Source organism: Rhinolophus hipposideros (genome assembly GCF_964194185.1).
Source record: "Rhinolophus hipposideros genome assembly, chromosome: 16".
NCBI classification, from domain to species: Eukaryota; Metazoa; Chordata; class Mammalia; order Chiroptera; family Rhinolophidae; genus Rhinolophus; species Rhinolophus hipposideros.
Genome location: NC_138062.1, coordinates 47,904,196 through 47,917,563, shown reverse-complemented (window position 1 = coordinate 47,917,563; position 13,368 = coordinate 47,904,196). Strand labels below are relative to the sequence as shown.

General features: G+C 55.6%; 2 protein-coding genes across 3 annotated transcripts; one reads left to right on the top strand and one right to left on the bottom strand.

Annotated features, from left to right (window-relative positions):
- Positions 1 to 898: 898 nt before the first annotated feature.
- Positions 899 to 4,015, bottom strand: TRIR (telomerase RNA component interacting RNase). Its single transcript, XM_081075957.1, has 3 exons — positions 3,601 to 4,015; positions 1,639 to 1,716; positions 899 to 1,339 (listed from the first exon to the last, which is right to left on the bottom strand). The coding sequence occupies exons 1-3, from the start codon at positions 3,937 to 3,939 to the stop codon at positions 1,232 to 1,234; spliced, it is 525 nt and encodes a 174-aa protein (XP_080932083.1). The 5' UTR covers positions 3,940 to 4,015; the 3' UTR covers positions 899 to 1,231.
- Positions 4,016 to 4,152: 137 nt separating this feature from the next.
- GET3 (guided entry of tail-anchored proteins factor 3, ATPase) lies at positions 4,153 to 11,529 on the top strand. 2 transcript variants are annotated; one of them, XM_081075956.1, is made up of 8 exons: positions 4,153 to 4,233; positions 5,383 to 5,589; positions 6,392 to 6,539; positions 9,253 to 9,401; positions 9,482 to 9,632; positions 10,411 to 10,518; positions 10,608 to 10,805; positions 11,193 to 11,529. In XM_081075956.1, the coding sequence occupies exons 2-8, from the start codon at positions 5,429 to 5,431 to the stop codon at positions 11,322 to 11,324; spliced, it is 1,047 nt and encodes a 348-aa protein (XP_080932082.1). In that variant the 5' UTR covers positions 4,153 to 4,233; positions 5,383 to 5,428; the 3' UTR covers positions 11,325 to 11,529. The 2 variants fall into 2 exon arrangements, 1 of the variants encoding a protein (XP_080932082.1); XR_013995075.1 differs by lacking the exon at positions 4,153 to 4,233 and having other exon boundaries at positions 5,407 to 5,589; positions 10,411 to 10,528.
- Positions 11,530 to 13,368: the final 1,839 nt, after the last annotated feature.

The following is a 13,368-nucleotide window of genomic DNA, read 5'->3' as shown; positions in this document are numbered from 1 at the left end:
CACAGACAGCCAGTGCAGGGCCAACCCCAGCCTCCCTGGAAGCACTGCAAGTAGCGGGCAGGACAGAGGAGCTGCACTGGAATCCAGATCCTAGCCTTCCTCACCTCCTGAACTGTCAACACCCCATCACCACTGCTCCCCTGATCATGGCCTGGCCTTCATCTACCAGGTTCTACCCCAGCCCGCCTTCAGCCAAGGAGATCCTATTAAGATATACAACACACTGTATTGCTTCTTAGTGCAATCCCCTCCTCCGCAAATGCTTCTCACTCAAAATGATGTCCCACATTCCCACCCTAACACACAAGGCTCTGTATGTTAATACACCTACCCTCCTCACTCACGGGGCTCGTCATATGGGCCTCCTCAAAACTCCCCATAAGGGCCAGGCACTCTCCCACTTGTCTTTACACTGGCTGCTCCCTCTACCTAGGGACTTTCTTCCTCACCTCCCTCAGGTCTCAGATGTCAACAAAAATATACCCACTCCCCCAGCTTCTACCCAGCACTTCTTCACAGGCACCTCCCAAAATGGCTTCCCTTGTCTGTTTCCTTTCACAAGGCAGGGAGCACATGTGGTCTGTTCTGTTCACTGCTGTGGCCCCACGGCCCAGCACAGCCAGGGCACACAGTAGGTACTCAGTGTCCGCTGAATGACAGCTTTAACCCAGCCAAATGGGACTATGAAGAGACCCGGAACATAAGGAGCAACGGTGGCACACTCAGGTGCAAAGGAAATGGGTCCTGGGGAAGAATCCAGGCTTACTGGGTAGACCACGTCCCCATCCTCTCCAAACCCCCACTCACCAGGCCAGACCCAGGCCTTGGTGGGGCGGTACGAGCCGAAGGGGAAGGGTTTAGGTGGGAGAGAGCAAAGAAGGCAAACCAAGCACTCAGCTCCGGCACTAAATCAAGTTCTTTACTTTCCAGAAGTGATGGCTAAGGAGAGGAAAGGGGAGGGTGAGATGAGAAAGACAGAGAGAGCCAGAGAGAGCGAGGAAATGGGGGGGAGAGGGGACAGTAAACCACTGTTCTATGAAGTCTCAGGAGGCAAGTGCTCAAGGTAAAAAAGAGTCCTGGAGGATCGCCGGCAGCTGCGGGAAGCATCTCGGTTTCCTTCTGTGTGTAAGTCCTTGGGGGGGAAGGCTGCCACCGCTGCCACTGCTGCCGCCGCATTAAATAGTTATGTACATCGCAGAGTCCCAGGCCGTGGGCAGGTGGGGGAAGGGGGTCATTTCACCAGGGGCCGAGTTTTATCATCGTCACCGCACTGGTGGGCTTTGTACTTTTTCACCTCTGCCATGTACTTCGCCCATGCATCACCTTTACTTGTTAATACCTGTGGGGGGGGTAGGCACGGGAGGTTGGGAAGGGGACGCCAGGGAGGCCAGGAACTGGGATCAGGACTGTCCTGAGACAGCTGACCCACCCTCAGTGTCATCCCAGAGGTCCTAGGTTTGAGGTCAAGATATTCAGAGTCAAGTTATCTGGAGTCCTTGTTGAAAGCCCTCCTCCCCCACCCAGTACCCACAGCCAAGGCCTGGAGGCTAGACAGGGAGGGACAGGGCTCATCAGCCAGGTGCTGAGGCTGGCAAGGAAAGGCCACTTGGGCAGCCCCCCCACACCCAACCTGCTCACCTCATCCTCCGTCTTCTGCTTCTTGGCTACTATTCCCGTCTTGAGGGCTAGTTTGTTCCCGCCTCTGCGCTTGCCCACCTGGGTGAAGGGACAGAAGACTGCAACGGTTACAGGAGCCGGGCCCGCCCTTGGCGGCGCTGAGGCCCACTACACCTTCCTAGCCCGGCCCGGTGGCCCGTCCCGACGCCGCGCCCAGCTCCGCCAGCCGGCCGACCTGCGCAGCAATCAGAGAGGAGCACACGCGACTCAGCGCCTGTCCTGGGCCCATGATGCCCAGGCAATCCTGGGCCCCCGGGCTGCCTTCCCACGGAGTGAGAAGAACCCCCACATACGTGGGGATGGACGCTGTCCTCACTCTCCATGCTAAAACCTCACCCTCCCCTGGCAGTGCCCATGCAGGCAGCAACATCTCCCTTTACTGAGCACTTACTGTATGCTACGCCCTGTGCCAAGTGCTTTGAATGTATCATCTCCTTTCACATTCACAGTTACCCTAAGATGAAGGTTATAACCATCCTCATTTTATAGATGAGGAACTATCTTTGAGAAGGTGAGGCCCCTACCCTTGGTCATCCTGGCAGCAAACAATGGAGCTGGTTCAGGGTCAGGTGGGTCCAAGCCACAGAGCAGCATCCGTAACGACTAAGCAACGCTGTATCCCCTGCACCTAACCTGGCCTGGCCTGGCTTCTATAGGGTGCTCCAACAACAGCCCCTCAGTGAACAAGGCAGTGACAACTACTGCTACTCCCACTCAAGGAGAGGTACTTGGCCTCTACACATTTCTTACACCATCCCAACCCAGGGACTGACATTTCCCTTTCCTCAAACAGAAGTCTCAGTCTGGACTTTCATCCTGGGCCTCCATCTTCTCCCACTGACTGAGGGCTGCAACAGCCTTCACAGGCATCATCTCCTCCCCTCAACCTGGCATTAAGTGACCTGCCCGGCTGGGACTAGTCTCACACCCATTTTTGGTGGATGATGAAACGTGACCCCCACTCCATTAGTCTCGAGTCAACACCTTTTTCTTCACACCACAGGGACTTGATCTCAATACCAGAGACAAAGCAAGCTCAGAGTGGACCATCCATAAAGGTGCCATTTGTTTCGAGTTTCTCAATCTTGCACTAATGACATTTTGAGATGGATCCTTCTTTGCTGGGGAATGGGGTGGGGGACAGCGAGGGCTGTCCTGTGCATTGTCGAATGTGGAGCAACATCCCTGGTCTCTACTCAGATGACAACAACACCCCACTCCCCCAGTTCTGACACAACCAAAACTGTCTCCAAACTTTGCTAAATGGGGGGAATCATCCCCAAATGAGAACCACTGGGTTAGCCCTTCCTACAAGCCAGGCCCCAGGCTCACTAACCACTTTTCCAGGATGGCCTCACTGAACCCTCATCACATCCGAAGATGAGACAATGTCCATTTTTCCAAACAGAAAATATGAAGATAGGCCCAGATGCTCAGGAAAGCAGAGGTCTCGTCTGTCCTGTTCACCAGGGCATCTCCAGCACCTAAGCGCAATGCCCAGCACAAGGTAAGGTGCTCAGTAAATGGACACTAGCCCGAGGAGACTCGGGAAGTCAAGCAAATTTCCTAAGTCCCACAGTAAGCGGTCTGAGTATTGCACACATCTTAGGCTCCAGATTTGAATCTGCTTCCCTTCCGAATACTGGGAAATGGTCCCAGTACCCAAAGTTCGAGTACCGCTAAACAGGAATCCTGGTTTCCCCAGCCTCGGCTCCCGGTTCTCGCGGGCAAGCTCCGGGGATCTCCATCTCCACCCCCAAACCTCGCGCATCGGAAATCCAGGTTCCGCATCCTCAACGGGTGACCCGGATGGCCCCTTCATCGGGGTCGGAGGGTGCACCTGGATCCTGATCCCTTTTCTCGGGCCGATTCCCCCTGCCATGGCAGGCCCCGGCGCCCGCCCCCACCCCCGCGGCTCCTTACGAAGCTGAGCGTGGGGCCCGGGCCGCCCTTCCTCTTCGGATCCCCGGGACCCGCGGCGGCGGCGGTGGCCTGCTGGTCGGGTCGCGGCGGGCCCGGGGGCGGCTCCTCCTGCCGCTGCCGCTGCTCCTCCTCCATCTTCCGCTTGAACAGCTCGAGGAAGCTGCCGTCGTTGGCGAACAAGTTCACGCCGCCCGACACCGGGCTCGACATTTCTTCATCCCCGCTCTCGGGCGATGTCCCGGGCCCAGACTCAGCCCATCGGCTCCCGCCGCCGCCGCCCGCCGCGGGGCCCGGTGCCTCCCGGCCCGGAGGCTCCGCCCGTCTCCCTCGGGCAGCCATTTTGTCGCCAAGTGCCTCGCAAAGGACTCCGGGAAGGCCGCTTCGGCCCCGCGCTTGCCGCCGGACTTGCCGATCCCAAGCAATGCATGCCGGGAAGAACACTCTGACCCGCAAGCGCCGCGGTGGGGGCGGGGCCTGAGGGGCGGGACGAATGAGGCGTAAAACTTGACTGGCGGACCGGAGGGCCCCGCCCCGTGGACCTTTATACCCTCTAGACTTGGGCAGGCGTTCGGCGTGCAGGGTCTCCCCCAGAGTGGGGCCGTCCTCTGGGCTGTAGCCCGCACGGGACTGGAGGTGCGTTAGTTTACGGGGCTAGAACTTCCTTCTAGCACCAGGGATAATCTCAGGGAGGAGAGGGATCTCCTCTAAGGATGTGTACTCAACTGACACCTTGGAATCTAGGTCCCTAACTAGGTCTATAGAAGGTATCTAGCCTGGACCCCCGGACTAGAAATGGAGGTGTCTGGGTTAAGTACCTGTCTATCGGATGAAGCTCTCGTTTGGAAATGCGGACACCTAGCTAGCTCCGTGGAGCTGGGCTCCCCATCTGAGAATCAGGGTATTATTTTATGAGCTAGAATACTCAGAAGAAGCTTCTCAGGAGGAGTATTTCCAAGCTGGGTAACCCAGTTTTTAGTTAAAAGTGTCCGCCAACCGCCTGAGAGACCCATCTTGTATTCCTGCCCAGTGCAGAGGTTCAAACAGGGAATTCGCTAGAGTCTCCCTTTCCACAAGGAGAAAAGTACTAAGAAGTTTTCGGGAATAGGGTCCTTTCGAAGACAAGAAGCGCGGTTGCAGGTCTGGTCCCTGCCCTGGTCTGCCCAGCATAGGGGTTCAGGACGCACTGGACAAGGATCTGCAAATTTCGTCCAACCGGAGTCGTTCTCCCTGTAGCCCACTCACAGCGCCGAGACCGGTCTTCAGCCAAGTAATCAATTCGTCTATGATTGGTTAGCGTCAGGAGCCAGATGGCTCACAGCCAATTGGATAAGAGGCGAAGAGCCTGAGAGGATGTTGTGATTCAGTTTGGAGAATAGGGGGGAAAAGATCGACAAGAAGTTGAGCCTATGGAGTCAGGCCAGGGCGGACCTGAGGTCTAACTTCAGGGCATGGACCGGGTGTTTGGCTGGTTGCTAAGGAGAGATTGGCGGCTACCAGGACCTGAGAGTGATTGGTGAAAGTAATAAAAGATGTAGCCAATGAAAAGAGTGCTGTGAGACTTAGGGTCCAATCACTGAAGGGGAGTATTCTGGAACGTACCAATATGTTAATTAGGCAGGGGGAGTCTCTGAAAAAACATAGACGAGAGATCAACAAGGTGAACCCTAGAAGAGGAGGACTTTGGAAATATAGCTTCTGTTAGCTCCTAACAGTAATGCCATGGGGAAATTGACTCGGCTTGCTAGCCCTGATGGGGATATAACATGGAATTTCCCCTGTTAGTAATTTGCGTGGTGCGCTCCGCTCGATCACGTGAGCCGGTTCCAAGATGGCGGCAGGGGTAGCCGGTTGGGGGGTTGAGGCAGAGGAGTTCGAGGATGCCCCTGATGTGGAGCCGCTGGAGCCCACGCTTAGCAACATCATCGAGCAGCGCAGCCTTAAGTGGATCTTCGTCGGGGGCAAGGGTGGTGTTGGCAAGACCACCTGCAGGTAAAGAGGCTGCAGCGTGGGCCGGGAAGATGGGTGGGCTGTACCACTGGGCGAAGGGGAGGCTAGGGATCGCTCTTCGATCCCGAGCTGAGCACGGGGTTGGGCCGGGGTCTTCCGGGTTGTACTCTCCAGAAGTTACCTGGAGCAAATGGAAGAAACCTCGTGAATGCGGGCCTGGCACCCTCTGGTAAACCATCCCCGTTGTGGTTCAAGGGCGGAACCACACTGAACCCAACGCACGGGGGCCAGGAGAGCACTTAAATGTCCCAGTCAGCTGTGGACCAGAGTGAGCTCAAAGTATAGGGAGGGACACACCGGGGCAAACTATCCCAGCCTGAGTGAACCTTGTCATCCTATGCCCACGTGGAGATGGAAGGCAAGGGCACATGATCAGATTATCCCAGTCAACTGGGAGGAGAGGGTGGGGTCCCTGGGGCAAATTATCCTGGACAGTTGGTTTGCACCATCCTGACTTTAGCAGGAAGTGCAGGGGACCCCTTAGTTTATAATTGAGGAGTACAAGGGACTCCTTAACTATGCTGGTTGGACAGCTGGACCATGCCTCTGTGCCAGCAAAGAAGAAGCAGGCATCAAGCCATACTGAACCTCACCACGCTAGCCAGCTGGAGGGGTTCGGTAGGTGAGGTCTGACAGGGTACCTCTGCAAAGATTGAGACTTAATTCCACAATTAGCCATATTCTCGAGGCCCTGCCAGCTTCTGGGCCCCACATCTTTCCATGCAGACCTAGGGAGCAGAGCCTAACCCCTCACCCCTTGCCTTTTGACCTTTCCCTTGACCAGCTGCAGCCTAGCAGTCCAGCTATCCAAGGGGCGGGAAAGCGTTCTGATCATCTCCACGGACCCAGCCCACAACATCTCAGATGCATTTGACCAGAAGTTCTCCAAGGTGCCCACCAAGGTCAAAGGCTATGACAACCTCTTCGCCATGGTGAGTGGAACAGGGCTCAGCTCCCCACTCAAGCAAAGGCCCATTCAGGCCTTTCCTGTGAACACCTACCATCAGCGACAATGTCCTGCCCATTCTACATCCTCTGTCTAGTTTCATTCCTTCTTCCACATACCCAGAGGGGAACCAGTGAGGAATGTTTGTGGAGTGGAAAGGAAGCCACAGTGACCAGAGCTTAGCAATGAGCAAGGGAAGGGAGACGTCACAGAGGTGTAGGACCTTATAGGCCACTGGGAGCAGTTTGGCTTTGATTCCAAGTGTAATGGAAAGCTGTTCATTTTAAGCAGGGCACTGTCATGGCCAAATTAATTTTTCAAGAAGTTCCCTATGGCTGCCATGTGGGGTTTGGATTGTAAGTCGAGGATGGCAGCAAGGAGCCTAGGGCAGTGACTAGGCAAGAGATGATGGCAGCTGGAACTTGGGTGTGGGGCAGAATGTTGGGGGAGACATGGTTAAGTTTGGGATGTATTTTGGAAGTACAGCAATGTGACTGCTTGGTTGTAATGGGTGAAGGAAAGAAATGGATTAAGTACGTCTCTCAATTGGCTCCTGAGCATCTGGAATGGGAGAGACTAGGAGAGAAGCAGGTTTAGAAGGGACAAATCAGGAATTCTGTTTTGACCATGGTGAATCCAAGGTTCCCACTGGACATCAAGTGGACACATCAGGATAGTGGCCTTTGACATTGATTTGGAAGTCATTGTCCCAAAGGTGGTATTTAAAGCTGTGACTAGAGGAGAATGTGAGAGAACAGAGAGGCCCAGAAACAACCTGAGGGCACATCATCATTTAGGGTCCAGCAATGAAGGAACCACCACTGAAGTGAGAGAAAAGCCAGAGGGTGTGGGCTCCTAAGCTCCAGAGGACAAAGGACTTGGGCAGGAAGAGGTTTTCGGCTCCAGTAGGCGCATCAGTTTTAGAGAGACCACCCTAGGAGTGGGGGCAAAAGCCTGCCTGTAGTGGGTGAGCTGAGGAGGTGGAGACAGTGATTGGGGCCAGCCATGATAGGGGCTAAGAAATGGGGCCAACACTGGAGGGATATGGGAGAAGAGTTATGGAAGGCCTTTTTTTTTTCCTAACTTTTAAAATTTATTTTAAGTGTATTTTTCCAGGACCCATCAGCTCCAAATCAAGTAGTTCTTTCAATCTAGTTGTGGAGGGCGCAGCTCACAGTGCCCCATGTGGGGATTGAACCGGCAACCTTGTTGTTAAGAGCACCGTGCTCTAACCAACTGAGCTAACTGGCCGCCCCCTGGAAGGCTTTTTTGAGAAGAGATGCTAGAGCATGATTTTTTTGCTGATGCAAATGCTCCAACAGGGAGGGATAAGTAATGTTGCAGGAGGGAGCCAGGATGCTGGCAGAGGATGATCCTCAGGTGGGCATGAGCTCCATCCAGCACACAGACCCAAGACTTGGACTACACCAGGGCCAGGGACTCAAAGGCAAGGCGAGGGGTATGGAGTATTTCTGGGGGGGGGGGGGGGCGGCGATGAGGGTATTGGCAGCCAGCTGCTTTTCTTTCTCACTGAGGCACAGGTGAGGCACAGATCTCAGCAGGGAGCAAGAAGCGAATGGGGCAGAAGGGCTTTGAGGAAGGATAAGATGTGACATCAACACTCCCAAGGGTGGATTGTTTGGCTGTTGAATGCCTGTTGGAGATTTGTGATCAGGAATACGGAGCAAGGTGGAAGTCATTCGTCAGGCGTGTTCCCCTGCTACTCACCTCAGTGCAGCCATACCAGAGAGCCAGGATGGGGATTTTTGCAAAACACAGAGGGAAAGAGGAGTGTTTGCTGAGACAGCCTATGGAGCCCGGGCTGGATAAGGGTGCCGGCCAAGAGGGACACCAACAGTGAACTAGGGGCCAGGGGTGAGGGGATGAGGTGTCCCAAAGAGGTTTAAATAACTGAGGTAGGAGGTGAGGAGGCCCAGGTCAGAGGGGGGTACATGAGCTTACAGGTGGCCAGTGACTAGGAGTAACCCATCAAGGGTGTGACTGTGAGGGTGATGGGTGAGGTGATGGGCGGGCAAGCTCTATGCAGGGAAATGACCTCTTAGGCCAGTGAGTTGGGGGCTTCATGGGGGGACCCATGAAGTCACCAAGAAGAGATGACACAGGCAGAGGATAGAGAAGGAGGCAAGTCCAACACTGACCAGGGAGCCCAGGAATGCTCATACCTTTGTGAATTCCACATCCATGTTGAGGATCTACTGTGTGCCAGACAGTTCCTGGTGCCCGTATATGGCTGCCATTCTGGTTGGGGAGACATGAGAAATGTGATAAGTAAATCATGTGAAGAGAGGCTGGATGTTAAGGAGAAAAGAAGGTGGGACGGGAGGCTGCTGCTATGCTGTTAGATGGGATGTTGAGGGAAGACTCACATTAGAGGAATGATCTGAAAGCAGTCAGGGGTCTGGGTGGGGGAATCGCCAATGAAAGCCCTACAGAGGCTTTGGCTTCCCTCTGGGGACACTGATCCATCTCTTTGTGAAAAAGTTTGATCCTTTGTGCAATCCCGGAGACCTTTATTGTCTGAGGGAGGGCCATGGCACCTTGGGGTCTCCCCAGCTGGGACCTGATGCAGGACTGAGGTTTGGGCCCTCCGTGCTCTCCCCTGGCCTGGAGCCCGCTGGGATGAGAAGGCATCTGCAGGAGCAACAGCAGCCTGAGTCTCAAATCCTCGGCTCCTCCAGGAGATTGATCCCAGCCTGGGCGTGGCAGAGCTGCCTGATGAGTTCTTCGAGGAGGACAACATGCTAAGCATGGGCAAGAAGATGATGCAGGAAGCCATGAGCGCCTTCCCAGGCATCGATGAGGCCATGAGCTATGCAGAGGTCATGAGGTCAGGCACAGTGGGCTGGTGCTGCCTGGGGCTGGGGTGGAAGAGAGGGCAAAACGGGCCTGACCCTCATCTCCCTGCAGGCTGGTGAAGGGCATGAACTTCTCGGTCGTGGTGTTTGACACGGCGCCCACGGGCCACACGCTGAGGCTGCTCAACTTCCCCACCATCGTGGAGCGGGGCCTAGGCCGCCTCATGCAGATCAAGAACCAGATCAGCCCGTTCATCTCACAGGCAGGCAGGGCCCCAGGGCATCCCGGCATCCCCTAAGTGGGAGCCAGTCCCCAGGCTCCCAGATGTACAATGACAAAGGCGTTTCCCACACACAACCCCTCTGGGTCCACGCTTCCTTCCCAATGGGTGGGATGGATCTTCACTATGGGGGGACTGTCCCCCTACTCCGGAGGACTTGATGTCCCCACTCCCGCCCACTGAGTGCCCAGAGAGAACTTGAAAGCACATATTCCAGACCCTGGTAGCCTGGGTTCAAATGCTCTGCACTCTGGTAGGACAGTTATGTGACCTCAGGCAAGTCCCTTCATCTCTCCCAGCCTCGCCTTCCGTGACCATCACATGGAGAGCATGCGAGTGCCCCCATGGGTTATTAGCATGACAGTGTGACGACCTTAGTGACAAACACACTTCTACACACACATCCCACACCCCTGGTGGTGTGTGTGGTCCTCTCCAGGGACCTGTAGTCACATTTGTGGAGCACTTACTGAGTACCGGGCACTGTTCTGAACACATGACGTGTCAGCTCATCTAGCACACCCACTCTTGGAGGTGAGGTCTACACATGGGGAAACTGAGACTCCGGGAGGTCAAGCCACCTGGCCACAGTCCCCCGGAAGAGGCAGAGCTGGGATTTGACTCCCGTGGGCTGCTCAAGGGCTCATGCCTTTAATCACTGGGAGGTGTCCGGGGCCATCCCCCCGGTGTTTAGCAAGCCCCAACCCAGGAGGTGTATGGCCCAGGGAAGTCACAAGCCCTCCCATTTCCTCCCCACCAGATGTGTAACATGCTGGGTCTCGGGGACATGAACGCAGACCAGCTAGCCTCCAAGCTGGAGGAGACGCTGCCCGTCATCCGCTCCGTCAGCGAGCAGTTCAAGGACCCTGTGAGTCATGGTACAGGTGGGCAATGAGAAGCTCGGGTTGGGGACAGGGCCGGCACCTGGCCCTCACTGTTTTTTCTCACACCCTGCAGGAGCAGACGACTTTCATCTGCGTGTGCATCGCCGAGTTCCTGTCCCTGTACGAGACAGAGCGGCTCATCCAGGAGTTGGCCAAGTGCAAGATCGACACGCACAACATCATCGTCAACCAGCTCGTCTTCCCAGACCCTGAGAAGCCCTGCAAGATGTGTGAGGCCCGCCACAAAATCCAGGCCAAGTACCTGGACCAGGTGCGCATGCCCAGCCACCTATCCAGCCCTCACACCTCTGATCCTGGAAGTGGGAGCCTGGCCCAGCCTAGCCACAGCACTGCCAGCCATTTACTCTATGCTCTGACCCTTTGCTCCATCCCACCCCAACCTCCTGCCCTTCAGCCCTACTTCAGACCCTTCCCGCTAATTCTGGCCCTCAAGGACTGGCTGGCCTGGCCCCGGGTATCTTTGACCCTGAGGAGCGGGAGGTCTGGCTCAGGGATCTCAGACCTCACTGGCACCGCCCCTACCTGGGACTTGTGAAGCCTCTGATCCTGGAAGGCCCCCTCCTGACCCCTTCCATCTACCCACATTCTGTCCCTGCCCTGCGGCTCCCTGACCGCTGCTCTCTGCTCTCGGCCACAGATGGAGGACCTGTACGAAGACTTCCACATTGTGAAGCTGCCTCTGCTACCCCACGAAGTGCGGGGGGCAGACAAGGTCAACACCTTCTCCGCTCTCCTCCTGGAGCCCTACAAGCCACCCAGCACCCAGTAGCACCGCTGCCAGTCCCAGCTGCTACCATTTCATATCCATCCTCCACTGTACCGGGGCAGAGTTTGCACAAAGTACCCCCATAATACAGGGGGAGCCACGTGGGAGGCGGGGAGGGGATCTTTTCCCCCTGGTGGGGTTGGGGAGGCTGTAGCTGCCCCCTACCTCTCCCTGCCTCTCGATCCTCAATAAAATGATCTTAAACCACTGTGGGTATTGATACAGGGAGTTTGGGAGTCAGCGCCTCTATACACAATTGCACAGGTTGTGCACTGCGCAAAGATGGCACACCTAGAGAGGCACAGTTAAAACAAACGTAACAGGTGTGTTTATTAAGGCAATTTTGGAAAGTGGGTGGCTTCAGGAAGGGGGTGTTTTCTCTCGTTCTATGAGTAGGGGTGTCCCTGCTGGAGTGGAAGAGCATCTGCCAACTTCCTTTGAGACTCAGAGCGTGGGAACCAGGAGACCCCTTGGAGAGCAGATTAGGATGGGGAGCAGATTAGGCCTGGCAGCTGAACCAACACTACTTGCTGTTTGGTTTGGAAATTAGGAGGCACCCTGGGCAGAGGCTGGGCCAGCCAGACAGGGGATTAACAGTCTCCACCCCCCAATTCCTGTCCCTGTGGGATGGCATCAGCTCCTCCCAACACAGGGCTTCAACTGGGAACAGGAGGGCAGAGGAATCCTTGAAGTCCTGTCCTGGCTCCAGAATGGTCTCGCTGAATGGCCTCATGTTTCCTGTAGTTTGAGCTTCATTCCAAAAATGGAAACAGTATGGCCATTCACAGAACCATGTTACAAATTCACCTGAACCTGGAAGGGTCAGCACAGCAGCCTGGAAGGCACCTAGTGGGCCCCCTTATCCCCTTCATTCCTCCCTCTACCACTGCCTGGACAGCCACCTTCATTCCCACCTGAGAGACCCAGAACTGGGATGACCTTGGGCGTTTGCAGATTCCAAGCCAGCGCTGGTTTGCGGGAGGTGGGGATGGGGTAGACAAGAGGTACTTGAGGACACGCATGAGTCAGGAAGTGGTGTTCAAACTGCACACCCAGGGGCTGGGCGTGTCAGGGTGTGTGTGCGTGTAAGGGGAACCCACAAGCCCAAACGTGTCCCCTGACTCAATGCATTGAGTTTGTGCATGCGAGTGTGGGCCTGTCAGGGTGGCACTTGTAAACAAACACGGTGGTGCAGCCAGTGGCAAAGACCCCAGGCTCCCAGCCAAACTTCCTGGGTTCAAGTCCCAGCTGTGCCATGAAAGGGCTGTGTCATCTGAGCCTGTTTCCCTACCTGGATAGCAAGAATGACGAACACCAACTTCATAAGCCTGTTTGTAAGGACTCAGTGACGTGAGATAAGTAACGCCTTTACAACACTCCTTGGCATGTACCCGCCAAGGAGTGTTTGTTATTATTCACTGTTACAATTATTAAGCATGTGAACTAGCCTGGGCATCCTGCCCCTACCCCATCGGGGGTCCAGCAGTCAGAAGTGCCTGTGGGGACACGGTGAGCTGGGGGAGGGATAATGAGAGGAAGAAAGGGCTGGCTGCGGTGTGTATAAAGATATGTCCTGGGGAGAGGGAACCTCTGGTCAGAACAGAGCCCCATCACCTTGAAGCCTGTCCCCTCCCAGGGCCTGCAGCTAGCAGTGCCACCCCTTGCCCACTTTTATGGGCTGGACAGCAGCTGGGCAGCGGAGGTGCGGGTTCAAGAGTGACCAGCCCTGGCCGGTTCCTAATTACCCCAGGCGGGGCGGACATCTGCCAGACTGGGAACAAAGTGTCCTGGCCGCAGGGCTTTGGGGTGGGGCCACATAAAGTCATCCGAACTCTTAACGCATGGGTTGGACTCTGAGAGGCCCAGGGCCTGGATCCCTGAGCCTCCATCTCTCACACACCGGGCTGTGAATTTGAGGGCTGGGATAGGGAGGCTGTTTGTGCCAGGATGACAGTGCCCCCTATAAAGGGGCGTGTCTGAAAAGGGTGAACAAATGTCCTGTATTTATGCCAAACGTGGGGACAAGTTTTTGTGTCCCCAAGCTTGT